The sequence below is a fragment of the Homalodisca vitripennis genome, chromosome 5 (genome assembly GCF_021130785.1).
Source record: "Homalodisca vitripennis isolate AUS2020 chromosome 5, UT_GWSS_2.1, whole genome shotgun sequence".
NCBI classification, from domain to species: Eukaryota; Metazoa; Arthropoda; class Insecta; order Hemiptera; family Cicadellidae; genus Homalodisca; species Homalodisca vitripennis.
The window spans coordinates 78,237,420-78,260,160 of NC_060211.1; the positions used below are offsets into that span (position 1 = coordinate 78,237,420).

The 22,741-nt window shown below is 34.5% G+C and overlaps 1 protein-coding gene across 4 annotated transcripts in view; it reads right to left on the reverse strand.

The window, feature by feature from the left end:
- Positions 1–22,741, reverse strand: part of LOC124362390 — a 52,860-nt gene that overhangs the window by 10,279 nt on the left and 19,840 nt on the right. For all 4 annotated transcript variants that reach the window (XM_046816833.1, XM_046816832.1, XM_046816835.1 and 1 more), the window contains exons 3-8: positions 18,173–18,325; positions 14,154–14,429; positions 10,713–10,845; positions 10,368–10,508; positions 5,054–5,223; positions 678–2,724 (exon numbers count right to left, since the gene is read on the reverse strand). In XM_046816833.1, coding sequence (XP_046672789.1) covers positions 678–2,724; positions 5,054–5,223; positions 10,368–10,508; positions 10,713–10,845; positions 14,154–14,429; positions 18,173–18,325 — 2,920 coding nt within the window. The remainder of the gene's footprint in view (positions 1–677; positions 2,725–5,053; positions 5,224–10,367; positions 10,509–10,712; positions 10,846–14,153; positions 14,430–18,172; positions 18,326–22,741) is intronic.

A 22,741-nucleotide genomic window follows, 5' to 3' on the forward strand; every position in this document is an offset into this window, starting at 1 on the left:
AATTATATCGTTACAGGACACAGAATTCTCAATAAATTTGGGTCTCAAGTCAACTTTTTAGAAGAATGAGTACAAGAATTCTGTAACGTAGCAGTATGAATTTATTTTTGAGTACACCTCCAAAGTGAGGGGAAACCGGTGTTTCCCATCTGCATTTTCAGAAATTAATCCAGTTTAATGCAGTGCACAACTTATTTAGGTGCATGGGACAGCAGAAGGAAGAGAACTGATGATGCAGGTACAGAAAGAAGAGAATTAGCCACAAGTTCATCATTGGAGCTATTGTATGCTTCAAGAGCACCAGTACATGGAGAAAATTTATAGTATGAAAAATTGTGAAAAACTGATATAGAAAAACATTACATAAGAATGCAGATGAGACCTATAATAAGAGCCAAATAAATAAATGGTTAGTCCAAAATATTGGGAACATTATTTCCACACTAATCCAAGAAGAGGAGGGAGTGTTTTTTGGTTGAAATGTCTTCGATAACCTGTCTGTCTGTAACTTTTTTGTTTGGTTACAGGAAGATCGAGCACTTCTCGCCCTTCTAAAACTAAAAAAATTTAACATTGAATTAATAAAATACTCAAGCAGTATATATACATCTTCAAGAAGGTTAGAAATATTGACGGTGAACTATGTTATTGCAAATAGGGCAAATTTTTACACTTACCGGCTTTTGTTTGCGAGAGATTCCTTGCTGAAGCTGAAACTCCATTTTTAAGCTGTTTCTCTTTTAACCTCTTTGGAGATGATTTTTGGACAGATAATTTTCTCTTTGGTGACTGCAGTGCAATTTTCTTTAATTTATTTGTTTTTAAAACCCCTTTACCTTTTAAATTTGAAACTTTACTGAACGTTTTATAATCAGTTAACAGTTTTTGTTTTGTACCAACTTTAGTCAACACTCTCGATAATTTGGTTTTCTTCTTTTCATTTAATCTTTTAATATTTATCTTCAACAGATTTTTCCTATTATCTCCAATATTATGATTGAGAGGTTTCTTTGGTAACCTATTAACAGTTTTCACTAATTTATGAGATGAATTGTCTTTGTTTTGACCATTGTTAACCTTTGGTGCAGTTTTTGTCTGTCCAATTGTTTTCCATTTATCTGATAGCTTTAGATTCCATTTGCTTGGATTGATGATACCCACTAGTAACTCTGGAGACTCCTTGTTGTTGTCCTTGGTGTGTACAGCTATGTGTGACACACAACTTTTCTTTGTAAAAGTTTCATATCTACATCCATTAAAAAGACATTTGTACCTTTTCCATTGTGTATGGATGGGAATATGTTGGTTAATGTTCCAAGCATTCTTGAATCTTTTATGACATAAGTTACAGGAGTTTTTTATTTCATTGACATACTTGTGGAGCTTCTTCTTTATAAGTTCTCTTGTCACAGCTTCAATTTCTGCATCTGCTGTTTTCCTCTTCATTCTGTTTTCTAAAGAAACATTTCTATCACTGGTGCTGGGCATAAGATCGTCCTTGCAAATCGCTTTAAGTTGATTTCTCGTCAGGATCGAAATAGTATTTTCTAGTTCACTTTCTTGTATAATCTTCGATTCCTGTTCTACCAAAGCTAAGGGCTTTAGGTTTATAGACACCTCATCATCTTCATCATCATCATCATTCAGAGAACTCGAATCTACTTGTAAAAGTAGATTTGACTGAGGTGATTCATCAGAAACAACTGATGTTGAGACTTCTTCGCATGTAGCATCAGTAGTTGGAGAAAATTTGATGTTCCCTGTATATGTGCGACTATTGTAGGTCATTGTTAGTCCACCTCCACCCGACATGGAAGTAGAATCAGCTTCTGTGCTCGGTAAACTATCCAAAGTCCTTGAAATGTTTATATTTTTTATCTCTATCGATTCCTCAACTTCACACACATAGCCCTTGTCAACTAAAGGTGTCAGCTGGCTGCTCAAGCTACTAATAGCCGATGCATTACTTTCTGATGTGTTATCAATGTTATTGTCAAAAAATACTGCACTTTCTATAGCTTTGTCCTTTCCTCCACTTTTCTTACTTTCTGTTACTCCATTTTCTAAAGCAGATCTTAGCTGCATGCACTTGGCTTCAAGATTTTTATTTTTAGAGACATTACTCCTAAGAAATGTTGAACGTTTACAGGTGGAAATTTCATAGGTCTGCACCTTATCTAATCTATTTACACTGTTACTGAGGTACGAATTCACTTTTTCTACACCCTCGGAAGAGTGACACTTGCTTGCATTCTTTAAAAACTGTTCTAACACAGAGCTTTCTTTTAAATCAACGGCACTTTTCATGAGGCCTGGTTGAAAGAATGATTCCTTCTCATCAACACTAAGGGTGTCTATATCATTCTCATCCCCAAGTACAGACTTTGAGCTGCTCTGCTGACGACTCGAGATCTGAGATGGTGATCCATTACAATTGGAACTGTTCTTACAATAATTCATTCTCACTTGGATTCCTATTTTTTTTTCTGGAGACGGTTTAGGAACAGGTTTCTTCGAGCAAGACAATGGACTAACAGCTACTATGAGAGATGTTGGATTGGAAGCCACTGCTACTTGATGGTTCTGCTCAATTCTGTTACAGGCGGCAATCCTTTTCTGACAAATCTGTGAATGGGAAATCAAAGCAGCTTTCCTTTCAAATTTTCTTCCGCAACCTCCACACCTTTGGAGCTCCCAGTCATCTTCAAAATGGTCCATCCACTCCTGAAAACAAAAGTCGTGAATATTACTTTAATATGAGGTACTGTCATCAATGAATTATGAATAATGGAGAATAATAATTTATATCGATCTATTTATTGATATAATAAAAAAGTAAAATGTAAATTTGTCTTGAATAGAGGTCAAGGTAGAGTCAGAAACAATTAATCACTTTTGGCTAAACGCCCTATTATCAAATGAATTTTGCAGCTGCTGTAGTATTTATATTTTTATAAAACCCCGAACTTCTTTATGTTTCCAGCTTGATTAAAACAACACATTTCAATATAAATGCCCAACTATTTGACTTGATGACTAAAAACAGTATTAGTAACTAAATTAATAAGTGACTAAAGTTTCAGAAATTAACTTATTCTTGAAGATCCAGTATGTTTTCACTTTAATTTTTATTTTAAACTGTTTACTAGCTGTTTCACACGGCACAAGCAAATTTCAAAATAGAAGTGTGCAGTCTTTTATGACATATGATACCTATACCAAAATTCGATACAGATTTCTGTATAAATAATGACTAAATAGTTTAAATAGGATAAGAGCAGCCTTACCTTTATTAGACTGGAAGGATATTACACTTCTTCGTCATAGAGATTAAAAAGAACACACAATAAAGAAGAAGAAGAATATCCTTCCAATTTTAGCAATCGGTAATAATTTTCAAACAAAAGAAGGCATATGTCTGGTACTATTTTTTGTACCCATGGGTATGAGATTCAAAAGTTAAGTAATACAATTTTTACTGATTCATATTTCTTTTGCAAGTGTAGGGCCATATATTTATGGTTCTAACCAATTAAATTTCAGACGCCTTAGATTGAGTTTATAATAAATACATATGTACGTTTTTAAGACCTACTTCAGTTTAAGATATTTCAAGTACCATAGATGAGTTTGTCTTTACATAATGAAGAAGAAAATATACATACTCCTGTCTGACAGAAGTTACTGCGGTCAAAAAGTTAAGACTGTTTAAATTCACTTCCTTTCTAATTTATTTATGGTTTTACAGTTGAGTTTGTGTTGCTGCCCCAACCTAGAAAATAAATCATATGTAGGTCTTGGAAACCAACGTATTAAAAAGCGTCTACTTCTGGTCTACAATATTTCTGGTGCTATAATTAATTTTGATTGTTTACTCCGATCAAGAAAATAATGTATACGTAAAATTAAAAAGACTCCTCTAACCTGCTTCCATCACTTGTGTTCTGCTTCCGGTATAACTGGTATAGTGTAAAATCATTGAAACTAGGTCCATTCAACATTACAGAATAATCGTTTATAGTTAAGTTTCAAGTTTTTAAGCTTGAAATCTTGTTGTTTTCCGGATTATAGTCTGGGAAAGAATGGCTCGCTTAGGCATGTTTAAAGCCCACAAAAAACCCCATACACAATCTCAAAAAGAGTCGACCACTTACCCTTACGTGCAAACATTTACAGCTTTTTTTCATTAAGGTGGGTTTTATAAGAGAGTTGAAATAACATTTATAATGCGTTATATGGTTTACACCATTTACACGCTATCAGTAGTAAATATTAGTTAATAATTTTATCTTTGCTCTCTGCGTTGGACAACTGATCAAGCACTGTATATTTAATATTTTCTAAAGTTTAAGTATGATTCTGCCTCTTTGGTGAACTTCAGCTGAAAAAGTTAACAGCCTTTTAGTGTCAGTCAACTTTGGATTAGGTGTCATAAATATTTTAATTATTTTCCCGAATTCTTAAATATTTTGAGAAACTTTTCCCTTGATCAGTAGTGTCATGTAGATTCAAAAACAAACTCTCTGATTTTTATTTGAGATTACATCAATGATGAATGATAAATAAACCATATAATGAAAATAGTATTTAAGCGGTGTTCAACCCACCTTTTGATGAAGAAAGCTATGAATGTTTTGCATATAAGCTTATCAAAACTGGTTGTCTCCCTTAACATTTTACTGTAGTTAAAGGAAAAGCATAGAGGATAGTTAGTTAAAACAAAATATTAGAAACAGAGAGGTTGTATTAAAATCAATCACTTAATTTTCTTCAGTGAAGATTAAATCTATCTGAATCTCATTTAATTTCACACAGCAAGTATGGTAAAAAATCTAAATTAGACATAATATTCGGACAAAGTAAAACTTTTATGTAAAACATTTATTTTTAAGCATATAATAATATACTTAACTGGTATTACAACCCAGATATACTGATGTAAATCAATTTATACAACGTGTATAACTTCAAATTTTTAAAATTATTTTCATTTACGTCAAAATTTTTAATAAACTCAATAACTACACTGCATCATATTAAAAGTTTAATTTACCTTATTGTCTTGTTGAACCCTTAGATGATTTTCATTTTCTATTCTTTTTTTATTTGGAGAAACCGCTTTTTTACCACTTGTATTATTTATAACAGACTTGTCCACTTTGATGTCCTTCTTATGTATTTGTGAGCGAAGCCTTCTGACCTGTTCATTTGTTTTCCTGTGAACTAAAGAAGACACAAACATATTAGTTTGATCAGTGTGTTATATCTCAATATAAGTTCCACAAAGAACTGTAGATCTAAGAACAATATAACTGTATCTCCTCCACTTCAAAATATTTTGGATAGCTATTTTTATTAGGGATGAGCTGATACCAAATAAATTCGATTCCGATACCACTTCTTCATCATAGAGATTAAAAAAAAAGAACACTATAAAGAAAAAGAATATCCTTCCAATTTTAGCAATCAGTAACTGCTGATCAGCTGTCGTCCATGAGTAGCTACAGCAAACTCATGACGATGTGTGAAAAAAAATTAAAATTATTTTCACTATGGTACTGAATGGATGACTGGTACCTTATTTATATACAGGGTGGCGCGAAAAGGATGGTCGGATTTTAAATAACTATAACTCCATCAGTTTTACAAATTAATTTTATTCAATTACATAACTAAATGCTCCCAGGCACCCAATTACAAGAAATAACCTCCAAAATACATGTACGGAAAATAACTTCCGGAAGATGGTGTCCTTCCTCGGTGATGCATTCCACAAGTCTTTCCTTGAAATTTTCCATCACTTTCACTACAGTTTCTTCTTGAATTGCCATAATTTCCGCACTGATTGCCTCCTTCAGATCAATTAAGTTTCGGGGCTTGTTTACGTAGACTTTTGACTTTAGGTATCCCCAAAGAAAAAAATCACAGGGTGAGAGGTCAGGTGATCTAGCGGGCCAGTGGACATCTCCAAAACGCGAGATGATGTGGTGGGGGAACATCCGCCTTAAGACACACATGGAGTCATTGGCTATGTGGGTCATGGCCCCGTCCTGTTGAAACCAAATTCGATCTCGATTTACACGTAACTCTCGCAGTTTCGGCCCCAAAAAGCTACGTAGCATGTTAACGTAACGTTCCGAGTTCACAGTGACTGTAGCGTTGTTCTCCTCAAAAAAATAAGGACCAACAATCCCCAATTTTGACATTCCACACCAGACTGTTACTTTAGCACTATGAAGAGGCTTTTGGTGCAATTCTCTGGGATTAGTTGCTGCCCAATACCTACAGTTTTGTTTGTTGACATAGCCGTCTAAATGGAAATGGGCTTCATCTGACATTAAAAGCACAACATCATTATTAGAGTACAAAATGTCCAACATTGCTTCACAAAATCGTCTTCGGTGCTCAAAATCACGATCATAGAGCTTTTGCGTGATCATAATTTTGTATGGGTGAAACTGTAACTCACGGCTTAAAATGCGCTGCAACGAACGACGGCTGAGACCTTAAGTTTGAGCACGACGCCTGGTGGAACGACGCGGACTGTGAAGCGCTGACGCTCTAACATTCTCAATGTTCTGTGGAGTAACTGCCGTACGTGGACGCCCAGTAGATTTACCACTCATGACAGACCCTGTTGTCCGGAATGCAGTCACCCAACGTGATATGGATCTGTGATCTGGAATGGGTTCATCACGCGCTACACCAAAACGTTGTCGAAACAATCGTTGCACAGTAATAAAAGATTCATTATTTCTGAAAAACTGTTCCACAGCAAAAACACGATGCTCGACCGTCCACTGCGCCATCTCGTGGCAAACTGGGTGTAATGGCCGACTTGCAGACGGCCGGCAGTGGTCTCCCCTCCTCACCTTCCACTGGTACTACGCAGTTCAAATCCAACCATCCTTTTTGCGCCACCCAGTATGATGAACGTGTTTTCGACTGCTGGTAGTAGAGTCATCTTTGGGTCACGAAGTGGTGAGCAGTTTCTGCTGTTGTTGGAGGATCTTCAGGGTAGGCCACTTTCTTCTGATGTGAGGGAGAGGAGAGTTAATTGCTCCATATGGTTGAATTTCTAGCTTCTCCTTTTATTTTATTTTGGTAATCGGAGGGGAGAGGTTTAAAATTTTTTTTTATTATATTGAAATTTTGGTCTTGTTTAGTGTTGATTTGTTTTTGTTCTTCTATTAATAGATTATTCTGTTTGTATCAATAAATGTTCAGAGTGTCCCAAATGTATATTTTTAAAGCCTTTGTTAACTGATTTTATAAGTCTGACCCGAAGATGACTGTACTATTAGCAGTCGCATACGTCGTAAATAAGGTAATTTTCATCCATTCAGTACCGTAATGAACATTGCTTAATTATTAATGCATATGAATGCAAACCAGTTTTATAATTTTATATTAACTGTAAGCAAAATATTATTTTAAATAACTACTGCAAATAGTTTAATTTATGTGAGTTTTTTTCATACAGATGTTATAACAATATCATGTTTTAGCAATCAGTAATTTGTGTATTGTGGATCAGTTGTCGTCCACGAATAGACTCATTTGAAGATTATGTGAATTAGAGATTTAGCTTCAACCCATCATTAGTCGTGGTATTGTGAAATCAGAACTTTTAAAGCGTATTTTAAGCAGTACTATAATTTTCCACCAATCATACTATTCACTACAGTTCGAGGACTTTAGCTGTGCGTGTGACCTTGAGTGTGTGTTGATAGGTGAGAGGGGTACCGTGTGCGCTGCGTCTCAAAAACATTTCCTGTGACTCATGGGTATAACCCTCCTTTCTGGAATCGTATTGGCCCAAATAACTCATCTCACTCGCTAAAATCAGTCTGTTTTGTGATAGTGCTGAGTGTGGTGGTAGCTTGTGCTTTGCTTTTACCGATAATGTCTGTTGAGTTAAAGTCGAAAGTCAAAGGTAGAACTATTCATAGTCAGGCCCGGAAATTATGAGTAATGATTATACATTTATGAAGGAAGAGGCAGATCATCAAACTGTTAAAATTCCGTTGTCAAAGGCTCGCCAAAGAACTGCTGCAGCAACTGGAGTGTCAGAGCGAGTTGTAACTCAAATAAACGGTGAGCTTAAAAAGTTGAAGGTTAGTAACCTGTGTGAGGTAAGTTTTACTACACCAAACAAAAACAGTCAACTATGTAGAATAGTCACTCATTTACATGACTTCGATAAATGTGTAGTGAAAAGACTAGTGTACAATTTCCATATTGAAGAACATTGAATACCGACTGCAAAACTATTGGGGGAGGCGCTAAAGGACAAAATAAATTTCCAGGGTTGTGAGAAAAGTTTGAGGTGAGTATTGAAGGACCTGGGATTTACTTGGAGAAGGACAGCAAACAATAGGAAATTATTAATTCAAAAGCCAGAAATCCGAGAGAAAAGGGTAACGTACATGAGCGTTGAAAAATTACAGGGAGCAAGGACGCCCAATAATTTATTTAGATGAATCTTATTTCCAAGGGCAAGAGATTAATAATTATCCATGTGGGTGGAGAGAAAGGGTCCGTGCCCAATGCTTTTACCTGTTGGAAAGCAAGCAACCACCATGGTGGAGACTACCACGACAACGTGAATGGGGACATATTTATGAAGTGGATAAAGCAAAAAGTGTTACCGAATTTGGAACCAAATTCAGTACTGGTAGTCGATAACACGCCCTACCACAACACGCAAACTGAAAATGCTCCTAATTGAAAAAGTAGGAAGCAATATATGAAGGTGTAGCTTTCAAAAGACGGAATACCATTTTGCAACGATATATTTTTACCTGAACTGTACAAAATTGTGCAGCTATATAAAGCAAGGCATGTCCGGTACGCCTTGGATGAAACTGTTCAACTAGAGGGTCATGACATCTTACGACTTCCGCCCTACCACCCACACCTCAATCCCATTGACTTAATTTGGGCAGAAGTCAAAAGTTATGTGACTATGAGAAATACATCTTTTACTATGTCTCAAGCTAAAGCTCTATGCGAAGACAAGATATCAAGTATGGGCGCAGAAGAGTGGTCAGAAAGTGCAAGCACATAGAGAAAATTAAAAAGGACTATGTCAACCCTAGATTGACAATATTATAGAATCCCTTATATCAGTTGATTCGGATACATACAGCAGTGACAGTGACCCAGAAGAGGAGGACGATTTGGGTGGGATTGAAGAGCTCCAATAAAAAAACACTCATTGTAAGTAACATTTGTTATTTGAAAATTATATTTATTCTAGCATTTTAATTAACTCAATATTACTGAAGTGATTGTAACTTAAATAATAAGAGAATACCAAATAATAGAACTTATCCTTGTTTTTCAGTTGTTATAGTGTTGTTTAACCTGTTTTTGAAAATAACGTATTTGTCAATACTAATCGGCAAATCAAAATCGTGAGTTTAAAGTCATTAAAGAGATTGTTGCACCTTCATCTCAGCGGCTAGCACGTAAACGCAACTCGCCACACAGATAGCGTTAATTTGTTGAAAGGGTAGTATTTGGGCTCTACCAGCACAGCTAAATTCCTCCAACTGTACATTTTAATAAACTTTGGATATCTACGTATAAATTTTAAAAGAGCAGATCTTAACTGTATTCTGAAAGGGTTCTAGATTATAAATATCACTTTGTGAGATTGTAGTTTTTCCTTATTTTGTTTAAATCGCATGAATAAACAGTGACCAGTGTACTTAGTATTCAGTTTTCAGTACACATGTAGCTACTCTGTGTTAGCATTATAGTGGAGTGACTGAGATGGTTATGTAACGCCAGTGGTGGTGGACAAGAGAATTGAGAGGGTTGACAAATAAAAAAAATATTTAATTTAAGGATGAACTTCAATAATAACATTAGAAATACATAAAACAGAAAAATCAGTAATGAAAGAAAATATGTAAGTTATTGTTATTGTGAATTGTTATTTCTTCTAAAAACTCAAAACATTTTTACATGACATGCTGTTTATCATAATACTTTTTTTAAGTGCAGTTACTTAATCTAAGTTTTGATCAACAATCACAAAACTTATTTTATGAAGCTTAGGCTGCAACAAAAGTTCACAATATCGAAGCTATTACAGAGAATAAAGGTTTTGGTTCTAAGGTTGCAAAAGGTTTTTATGAGAAAGGACTCACTCTTCTGATACATGTGAACCAGTATTGCAGATAAATTATGTACGCTACCAAGCACTAATTGGTGTGCAAGATAACAAAAGATATTGGCACATCTGGGTGTGTTTTTGAATATAAAAGAGTTTTTAACTAGCAATCCAGAGACAGTAAGTTAATGCAGTTAATCCAGTTAGTTTCTAACAAAAATGTGTTATAAAGATAGCTTTTTACCTTTGTACAAATGTCTGTAAACACTCCAAGGGTTGGCAAAGTAGTTTTTGCAACAAGGACATGAATAACTTGTTCTCACTGCCTCGTGAAACAACCTTTTATGTTTGGAAAGTGTCTTTCTATTAGCAAATTTTACGTTACCTGAAACAAAATTCATAAGCTATAATAACAAATAAATCATTTTGTCATACCATAATATTACTGTTCTACATTAAGATTAATTTTGTATTACGTGAGTTTTACTCAGTTTATAAAGACCTGACATTAAATTCTATTTGGAATGATTTGGATCCATTAATATCATTTTCAAGGCACACTAAGAGTGAAAGTCATCAAAGTACTCACAGGCAGAACAGACCAGACTGTGGTCCTCCTCCGGTTCCTCATGATGGACATTCAAGACACCATTCTGTAGAATACGTCCATCAGGTCCCAATACCACCTCATTCTGTGAAAGGAGATTCTGCAGTTCGGTCACCTGTGTCAGTCAGACACACCATGCTTACTCTATGTACTCGTTCAACAAGTTAAGAAATACCAGTAGGGATGTGATCTAATGAAAATTAAACGAATAATTAATTTCTTAGTTTTACAGTAATAAATTTTACACAACAGCAGTATTTTAAAATTGCTGACTGTCAAAACTAAAATAATTACAACTGATTTTACAAGGTCTGTTAAGAAACTAAACTAGTATCTTAGTCATGAAGCGCTCTAGGTAGTAATGATTCCAGCAAAATATTTACCAGGAGACTTACCAATGCTGTTAAGTATGTTTTCTTTTTGGGATATTATAAAGATATCCAATGTAAAATTCAATTCCATCTATTGAAGAAATGGGCATATTGAAGAAGAATTGTGATGAAAGAATGGAACTGGAGTAGGTCAAAGCCAAAGGACTAATGACAACCACAACACCAACTAGGTCTATCAAACAACTCCTGCCTGTCAGTTGTTATATAAAGACTTTCATTTGTATCATTGCAGTTTCCAACATAAATAGGCTTGTCAATGGAATATCTAGCCACATCAAAGAGTCTTGTGTATCATGAATAGGAGATTACTCATGGTGCATTTAATATACAAAGTAAAAAATATTAATTTTTACTCTGATGCGTTTTGCATATTTCATGAAGTTATATTTCAATTTGCATTTAATTAAAAGTTGTATTCAAGAAAGCTAATTTTTTAAAGGTTGAATAATATGTGTAATGGATTACATTACACTATGGTAATAAGTTATTATTTGGGTGCAGAATGAGTAACCACTAATTCGTTCAGTAAAAAAGACAAGAGCCTATTACACCAATCTTAGAAAAATTTTTACTGATATGATCAAACATATAGGTCTGGCAAACCATTTACAAATAATTTATTGTTTAATATAATTTTAATCAAACCTTACTTGTGCGTGAAACAAATAACCAGTAACTCGTTTCATAGCAATTCTCCTACTGACTTGTATGTTAAAAATAAGGTTGTAACAGTTCTCCCAAAATTAACCTAGAGTGCTTCATGATTGTCGGCTGTTGAGATATGCTACACAAACAGTTTGTGTCAAAACAGGATATTTGCATCGCAGTACTCATATGTTTTTATTTAAGTAGCTGGTGGATCAATAGGTCTAGTCTACTGCAGAGAATGACCGTTGCGATTAGGTGGAGCTTGCTTGGTGTTAAAGGCTGGTGCTAGCCTGGATATGAGGAAGTGCTGTCTCATGCCAGCTTTGACTGGAGAGGCCAAAACAGAGCTGGCCTGGTGACATGACTGAGATATAGTGTGCCTGCTACCCCTCCTCATGGGATCTTGACAGGTCCCAACCCCCAACCTCACCCACCCTGAATATTCTGTCACTATGGAAGCAAACGTAAATTTTAATTTTAAGTGCAATCAGAGGTTTCTCAGCTTCTTGTCACAGGTGAAAAAAAAACAACAAAATTTGTTATCATTATGCACCCAAATAATGTTCATAACATGCCAATACTATAGTAAACACATTAATATTTAGACATTTATTTTTTATCACTCAAAATAACCAACAAGGAAGCTTTAGGGTTTTCCTGCCTGTTACCAAAGAGTTATATAAACCATCTATATATATAAAAAATGAAACTGTTCGTGTGTAACAGCATCACTCACAAACGGCTGGACGGATTCGCCTAATTTTTTTTTTAAATTTGTTCGTCTTGATCTGTAGAAGGTTATAGGATACTTTTTATCCCTTTCCCGATTCAGGATTCCGCCCCACTGGTTACAGAAATACCCGTAAGAAATGCATTGCAGCAAACATATGTTATTAAGTGAAAGAGTCTTTTCAAATTTTTAATCAGCTGTTCTTTGTAAACATATATAATGCGACAAAAAATATATTTATATATAAATTTCTTTACACTTATAGTTTTTAAAGCATAGAGTAAGCTTAAGAGAAACGACAAATTTTGTTTAAACTGTTTCTGCAATCATAATATATAAAAATGAATGTTTGTGTGTTTGTCCTTTATAGACTCAGAAACTATTGGACCGATCACTATGAAAATTTGTATTTTTCTATGTAGAAGGTTTATACGCAATGCCCATTGATGTAACTAACCACCAGGCTGTACTGCAAGATATAAAAGTTATCAAAGCGCCTGCACATTATAAACTGCAATTACAACACAGTAGTTACGTATATTAAAATATCCAAACACTATTTGAAGGCAAAGAAATATACGGGCAAAGCTTAAGAGACGCGTGCGAAGCCGCGGGAAACAGCTAGTTTACTACATAACCAACATTGTTAATGTAGCTTATCGAAAGACTACTGTACCTAGACTGACATAGGTATCTGCTTTAATTGACCTAAAAGGGAAAATGAACAGGTATTAAACAAGAACTGGTGTTCATTCCTACAGTACAAGAAAACCTATGTTTTGGACATCTCTACATGTAGACTTAGCAGACACAAAATTGTCATTTAAATTCCAATATTTGAATGTACAACAAACTCACCTCAAACATGAAGGATCATGACTTAAACAAATTTAAAGTGATTCTAAAAATAAACTAACCACTGATCCTATTTACTTATTCGATGACTTAAATGATAATTATTTTAAATGATTTCATTCATACCACCGTCACCATCCAACTTGTTTAATCATGTTTTATTGTTAGTAATTTTATCCTTAAGATTTTATGCTGTCTATCTTCACTGAAGACAAGGATAAAAACACCAAATATCAAGTATCCCAATATGGGAAAAACCATGATCTTATATTGTCCAAAATTCTCATATTTTTATAGTTGGGTTACAATCACAACCATACTTTGATTACAAAATTTGCTGATCATCCAAATTCTTGACTTAGTTGAAGAACAAATTGGAAATGTCATAAATTAATATAACACTACATTGATTTTATATAGCCAACTGCTTCTTTAGTACCTGGTTTTTAATCACTTGTCTGTGCAATCATAATCAAGTGACGAAATCAGCTATTATCAAATCTGAACAGAAGAGCAAAAACATGTGATGATTTTGTAACTATATTAATAAAGGTTGTGTAATTTCAATATCACCATACCTTTTATCAAACCGTTGTTTATATCTTACTAATTCCTTATCTTGTTAATGAAAAATAACTATATTCCATAATAACAAAATTTTTATTACTTGAACCTTTCAAGCTAGGCCTTTCTTGAGACCTGATGTGAACATTTTGAATGAGTTTACAGATTTAATTAGTTTGTGCTCCTGACAAGCCAACATTTACTAAAAGTCTATGAACATTAGGCAGAACTCACCTGATTCTTCATGAGATCCTGAGAATTGGGCTTGTTAAGTACAGTCTGGAAGACTCCAAATGTTGTGTTGTCCATAGGCTCCAAGTGGACCGTGGTAGGTCGTCGCTCAGTGGTTCTTGAGTCATTTCCACTATCTGCTCCTTCCGAGGACAGTGGGGATCTGTTTGTCTGTCCTGACAGTGACTCTACTATGGACGTCAAATCCTTCCGTGCTGTTATCCGAGTCGGTAACCTTTCGGATGCTTTGTCCTCTAAAATTACAGTATAATTTTCTCCCTGAAATAAAACAAATTTTAATTAAAAACTGTAAGCATGCCATGAGATGTTCTCCAGACATCACGGCTCTATACGCTTATAAGCAATATCTTAAATACAGTCATTGCAAAAAGTGTTTTGATCTAAGAAATAAATATATGTCAGTTACAAAAGAAATTTTATCATACATCCACAAAAAACTAAAAAGATCTTGGAAGTTTTTTTCCATGTCTTAGCAGGTTTCAATGAGCTCCCTCTGTTGCACCACCTCCTTCCAGATCGGCTCAATCATGGTTAATCACATTTGTTATAACTGTATTGATAAGTGATGTAGGTCTCGAATCTTTTCAGCACAATGTTTTTAACATAACAAAACAAACAAACAAAAAATTGAAAGTGATAAAATCAAAATTTTTTGGTGTTAAAAGGTACAGGACCACTTCTACCATCCAATTGCCATGAAATGGTCTATTAAGAGCTTATCATATAATCAGACTAAAGTGAGGGGGTGTCCTATCCTGATGGAAAATTGAATTAATTCTCTATTTTCCTTTTATGTCTTGTAATTAAGTAGTGTCCGTAATTGTGTCCTCTGCAAAAAGTAAAGGGCCAATGATATGATCCTGAATTAGTCCACACTTCATATTTACCTTGGACGAATCATTGGATGAACTAAAACATTTCATTGGGTTACTGAGATTCCCATATTCGGCAATTGTTATAATTCAAACAGAAATTAGTGTGAAATGTTGCCTCATCACTAAAAAGAACTCTTTTGAGATAACTTGCATCATTAATCATTTTATTCAACTTCGTTTCAACAAATTCGATGTGTTTGGGTCAGTCACCTGGCTTCATTTGATAACTCAATCGAATTTTGTACTACAATTTTGAATTATACTTTTTGGGCATACTTTGTATCAAACAGTGTCGAGTGACGAACTTCTTTGGGCTACGCAAACATGACTGTCTCAAACGCTATACATTTTTTTCTGATGTCCTTGGTGGAAGACTTTTTAATGTTTATACTTTCTATTTGTTTGAACTGTCAAACCATAGAGAATGGTTTGTGAAGTTATAAGATAAGCAAAGTTCTATCATAATTTTGCCAAAAGTGTTAAACAAAATCAAAGATTAAAACTCTGCATACCATAATATTACAAAATATTAAATTTTTATCTATCTTTTTGATAAAAGTATGGTAATTTTAACTTACAGACTAATTTTAAATGTTAACGTTTTAAATTAATTAACTAAATTTAACAATTGATTGATTGTACTTTCTGCTGTACACTCAACATGATGACAAGACCAGAGTGACAGAGTAGTGTAATGCTTTACAAAAGAATTAGCCAAAATTGTCCAGCTACTCTCTGAATATGCACCTAGCAACACATTTTGATTCACTTCTATTTCAGGGTGGCCACTCAAAACCTTTTTTTCAAATTCCCGGTTTTTTCCCGGTTGAAAATTTCCGATTATCTAGTTTATTTCTAACCAAACAGACAACTGTGATACTGTATTTAACCCTTACGCCAAGTGCAACGATGACGTTTCATCGTCACTAGCAGTATTTGCAAGAAATGTCACCAAGCTGCGGTGCTCTAGCATTTTGTCGCTAGCGATATACGAGAAATTCGGTGATGATTTATCGCTATCACCTATTTTAAGCTCCTTAGTTTTTATCTCTGTGTCTTCCTGTTAGTCGCCATAATATTGTGTATACCTAATAATTTTCCTTTCGGTGATGTTTAGAAAATACATGTATCCAAAAGATAACAAATAAATACCAACACAGCACTACCATGGGGCAGACTGTAGCCCAGTATTGCAGGTCAGAGGTCTAGCGGTGGACAAACTTTCGGTACGAGACGATGATTTCACTAGTACACAAGGTCAGTTCAGTACAATCAACAAATAAACAGACAGTGCAGACTCAGCCACATAGTCAGTTAGATTACAGTCAAGAACTACAAAACAACAAGACATAATGATCCTCATGCACGTTGAACTATTTGGTCTGAACAGTTTGAATTGTCTGAACGATCGTGACGTGTGCGTAGAAGTCGTTCTGGTAAATAGTTGACCGAAGAACTGACGGGATTTCCAGCCATCGTTCAATCAATGCAGCTCTGACGACGAAAACTGATGAGAGTGACCGATTCGATCGGCTGGTCGTCTGCCGTTTGTATACTGGCAACACCATTAAGTTGCGTTTACACTGGCAAGTACAGTTTTGAGAGAATTTGCTCAACTACTGTAGCATTATGTGAACATATAAGCAATTTTACTAACGAGAACTGTCGCAAGTACTTGCTACAGTTGTATCGCTGGTTGTTCCGGAAGTTAAGACAAAGTCTGTTCACACATGACAGTGATGTCTTGGCAGTGTTAAAAACTGAAATTTCAATAGCCGACACTGTTCTCCAGTTCTTGTAACCAACTGTCCGACACTGGTTGCGGCAGCACTCGCAAGAGCTCTTGCGCCCGTTTAGACTAGCGATGTTTAGTTGGTCACAAAACTTGCACAATTTTTTGCCTGTGTAAACGCAGTTCAGTTGAGATTTGGATATGACCGTGATATCAAAACATAACATCACTTTCTTTGTTTTAACTTATGTATTTTATGACAATCGGAGCGTGTGAGAGGAGCAATCGTTCATAGACCAACCGAGGCCTCGGCCGCGATACGAGTGGTTAGCGTTGGGCGATGAGCGCTAGATTGGGCAGGGACTCCCGACACCAATTCTAAACAGTAAATGTTTCTCCTGCCGCTCAACACTCAGCTCAGTCTGTCATAGCTGTGCGACAGGACGCAAACGCGTTACTTCTCAACGTTACTTGTTGCATCTAATCTACTACTTTCTTCTCCAAAAGGTATCTTATTAAGTTTTGTATAAATCCAACTGACATTCTGGTGTACTCAAAAACCCGGCTGCACCCCTTATTAAACCGTCAAACATTATAATATTCAACGAACCAAACTCTTAAGTCTGTTTGCAACACTGTATATTTAAGGCCTATGCTATCTATCTAACACGTCTGTCCAAAACACTATTTTCTCTAAAGAATAAGAGTTGGACAAACCGGAGACTCCACTTAGGCGACTGACTAATACTTAAGTACAAATAACACGTTTGTATACCCGGTTGTTACTACCGCTCTGCCACTTAAAGCGTACCACTTGTTTAGTACCGAAGTCAGAAACGATCGGTTGGCCGATTTTAATTGTCCAATGTATTGTTACATTTTGGAGGGGCGGGAAGGCGGAGGCTTGCCACTGCACAGGAGTAGAACTAACTCACTACACTAGTGGAGGTAACCTTAGATCAACCAGCATCAGATGTAGCTCACGAACATATGTCGATCTTCATTCCCAATTTAACGAGCCACGTCGCGTAAAATACGATGTATCGTGATTAATCAGTTCTTGATTCAAGAAGCTGTTAAATTATGTCTTGATTTTATAAGTTCTTGGAGATGGAAAACTTATTTTTGAAATTCTCCCGGTTCTCAGAAAAATTTCCAGCTTATTCCCAGTCCGTTAAATTCCCGACTTATTCCTGGTTGGGTAGACACTCTGTATTTATAAGATTAATGCACACTATAAAAAAATACCCCAAGTAGTGTATACTAGAAGACGTAAATTCTTCCATATAATTTAATAACGGAGACATTCAGTTGTGTAAATACAGTCTATTGCAATATAATTTCTAACCATCAGTAGAATACAAACACATTTAAATAATGTTTGTAAAACTCACCTCTTTGTTTGAACGTAAATCTTGGGATCGACTGTATCTCTCAGTGCAGTAAACTCTCTTGTGGGAAATGAAGTTTGCTATGCTCCTGAACAGATTACGGCACACTTTACATTCGTAAACAACATCACAGTCATAAGTCAGGAGGTGGAGAACCTGTAAAAAACAACAAAATTTACAAACATTTTACAACTGTGAGATACTGTGCAATCCAGTTGATGTGCTTATTCGTTACAGAGTTTATACGAAAGTATCAGTCATCTGATCATATAACTAACAAGACAAAAGAAGTATTAGGACATGTGCAGTGAATAACAATATTGATATTATTGATAACCTGTTTCTGTTTGAAAATACTGTAACACAGCTGTTGAGTTAAAATGTCTTGGGAGACCTGAAGAGGTAAAACAAAGATGTCATTGATTAGATCAGAAGTCATTAGCTTATGAACTAAGTAATTGAAGGTTGAATATTGGAAAAGGCTTGAAGATGGGATGTATTTGAATTATGTTTCCAGTGTCATCTGATGATATCACTAATACATCAATGATGAATTACACAAGAAAAGTGGGTGATTTATTCCAAGTCCTAGGACAAGTATATATGCTAAAAAAATAATGATTTTTCTCCTCCTTGGTTCCTACATTTTAAAGACCACAAAATATGTACTGTTATCAGTTATGTCTGAACATACTTTATCTTTTTTAAATCTCCACTAATTTAATAACTCCAACTTTTGAGTGCAATGGAGAAGCACATTGTGGTAATCTTATCATTTTTGCTGTAAATTTTTTGAAGATGCAAGAGAATTTATGAAAAATTAAATTTCCAGTTAATATTTTAAATTTAGTATCTATTGAAAAACTATCTGGTTGGACTTTATAATAATGTTTAGAGTGTAAGAAAACACCACATTTGTTGCGACAAAGTTACACCAAACCTACTCTATTCTGCGGAATATATATTATTAATACTTTTTACCAACTTAATTGGGGATTGAAGTGGAGAAAAGTATATTTTATAATTAACAAAAAAAGTGTGCTGAAGTTTTTTTTTTTCGGCACAAAGAGTATTATTACTTATGAATCACAAGTCGCTCATGCTACACATGAATTATTTTGCCTACACAGTTATTCCTCGAGTGTGACATGATTCATACATGCAGTTATTTCCCTTGTTAGTACCAATTTCAGCTGCTGTCATTATCTGTCACATCATTGCATCAGCCTCCAAGGTGTCTTATCTGTCATGTTTTAAAATAATAATTCAATATAAACAGTTTGCAGCATGTGTCATGAGACAATAAAAAGGAAACACTGTACAGAGTGGCATTCCCTAAAAGAACACGATCTGGCAGTTCTGTCAATCTCACCTAGAGTACTCTAGCACTGATCTACACTAAACTATCAGACGCCCAAGTCCACCATGAGACATCTGCGATACCGCATGGATATAATGCACCTTTATGGGTCACCAGTAATTCAAGTTGCAATATGAAAAAGATTACCAAATTTAACAACCCAGCGAACATGATAAAGTGTTACTTAATTCCTATAAAAAAGCTTGGTGTCGTGTTTTATGAACTATTTAAATAGCAAATAATTGTTCTATTTATTTTAATAATAGGTCAGGCATGGTATTTACTTTCTTTAATTATTATTGATGGATGAATTGAGAGGATACTAGGCTTATGAATAATTGCCGTAATGTTATTTGCTGCAACAATGAAAACATGGCGTTTCCAGAAATATCCTTCAGGTGTTGACTCCTAAACCATGAAGTTAATCATGCTTAAGAGAGCAAAGGAAATAAGCACAAATGAGTCACCTGAAGACAACACTGAAGTACCGCAACAACTCATGGTGCACACAACACAACAAACACATTGCAACTGAATCGGAATTTTCTTAACAGTGACATGGCAGTCCTAGAATCTCACAGAAGACAGAATGGCACCAGTAGGGGGAGGGGAGGGAGGAAGTATAGACAGATGCCTACTGTTTAATCCTACCCATGTTCTTAATGTCAAGGTCATCAAGGCTCCTGAGCATGCCTGTAATTTTTATACCTCTTGGTTGTCAATTTAGACTTTTGGTGTGTTCATCACCATGGTTTTTTTCTTGCATGCTTAACCTTATGATTTAAAATTGTACACAGGTGAAAATAGGACAGATATTAGGTTATTAAACTACTTTTTTCTTTTATTGTAGAAACTTACAACACAGGCAAATGTCAGTAATCCTGTTATCCTCTAGTTGAGGAAATATTTTAACAAAAATTTTTTAACATTTTCTAAGAGCTAATTCTTCTTAGTAAAGACTAGACCTAAGTCATCCATTTTACTCATTAGTAAGCCTATTTTCTATACATCTTATTCCACTATTTTCTTAGTATTCACTCTGAAACCCAAGTTCATCACATTGTGACAAATAAATCAATCGAAAAATTAACTCAGTATTTTAGATTTTGAGTCTTAATTTTAAAAAGAAGTTTCACGCCAAAATTCCGTGGAGTTAAATAACTTCAGGTAACCAATTTCAACATCAACCCAATTCCAGCCTTTTCCAATATTTAAATATGTGGATAAAGTACTGAGAAACTGACTTTAAGGATAGATGTAAGGGATTTTATACACACAGATTCACATTGTTAAGTGAAGAAACATAAACGCTTCAATTAATGAATATATGATTACTCACCTGAACAATGAGTGTATCTGTGTGTAACAGAGTATATAAATTATGTGTTTGTATATTTTAAACCAACCAGCGATACCGAAACGGGTAATACAAAAGTAAAACAAGTCTTCCTATATGTCTCCGTCACTGAAGATGATTTAATTTAAATCTAAACCGGTCTTACAGCAATAAAATAAGGATTATTAAGGTGAGTAATCATTTATCTATTAATAAAACAATCCAGAGACTTTCACTATTTGTTCAATTAATTATATTGAATATTTGTTAAAATTAAATTATACACTCAATCCTTCATAATCAAAAATAATATTTAAACAGGTAACGGAATATTTTATAATTATTTACCAAAATTAGATAGAAGCCTTTCAATTAATGTGCATTACAACCTCCACAGACATGTTCATATGAGTTGTACAAGAAGACAATACTGATGTTAATCAGTTACCTCATTATTTGAATGTACTGAAAATATTGTTGCAAATTGGGATACAATAAAAGAAACTTCAAAATTTCGGGAGGAGAGGAAACCAGTTGTATTTGTAAGCCAGCTGTGGAAAGAATGAGGTCAGCAGTAGCAGCTGTGGATCTGCCAGCCCCCATGTCTGATGCAGCTGGTACTGATCAATACACTACTCTGTTGCTAATGCAGTCAGGATGCCCTTTGTGTCCATTCCACTCACAACATAGGCATGTGAAGAAACTAGATACTTGAAGAAGTATTATACACATTGAAACACAGACTAAATTTTAAACGCCCAAACCCCATAGTTATGTTGCATAGATCATTTAGTTAATGGCGCCTTGTTTTAGAACATCAACTATTAACTATAATATGAACTATTCAAATATGTACTTGTCTTCTTTAAATGTGCAATATGTTAGTTTCATTTTCCAATTGTTGGTAAACATGACATTCTACTTAATTCCAGGAAAAGAACACAATTCAGTAATATAATAACTGCATTTAATTTTTTCAAAGCTTGTTTCCTGGTCAAGAAGTAGGTTAGCTTGATATGCCTTTAATGATTTAACAATATTTCTTAGGTGCTGCAAAGAAAGTGAATTCAAATCTCAAGCACCATTACTTATAAATTTGATGAGTATGTACTGAGCATTAAATTTCTATAAACAATATTTTTAGATATATAACCAACTGATACATATGTAGCATCATTCTGTATTGATTGGACACATATTTTGCTACTATTGTTATGGAATATTAATGTTATCTATGTGTAATTTTTATGTTATTTTTGTAATATCGGATGCACATTTTGACATTATTTTTAAAATGGAAACATCATAACATTTTCAAGAATAATCAAACTTAAAACGATAAATAGTATTTTATTTCAGAGCTAGTAAAAGTTACATCGATCTTCCAACAAACTTTCAGCACTTGTTAGAAAACGTTCATACAATCTAGAACATCCCTGTCTTGATCGATATTAAATCCGTTTTTGAATCAGCTTTTGAAATTGCTTGAAAAGCACAATTCCTGTTCAAGGACTAATTTTTTTTCAAGTGCTATTCAAGTAAACAACGGACATAGTAGTAAGTCCTGTTTACATGATTCAAAGCATTGAGAACCATATTCATATGCTTAGTATGTTTCTTGAATTTTTAAAAGCCTTTTATTATGAAAATCATTAAGTCATAGTGTGTATACTGAACAAATAGTTGTTTTCAATTTGAATTCTACAATGAATTTATATATCTGTCCTCATCAATAGACAGCAGGTTTTAATTACACTTTTTAACTAAAAAAAAAAAACTGAATTATTAACGATTATTATTATTATTACATTATTACCAAGAATCAAGAAGGTTCAATCTAATGTAGTATTTCATGTAATTTTAATTTTGAAGTGGC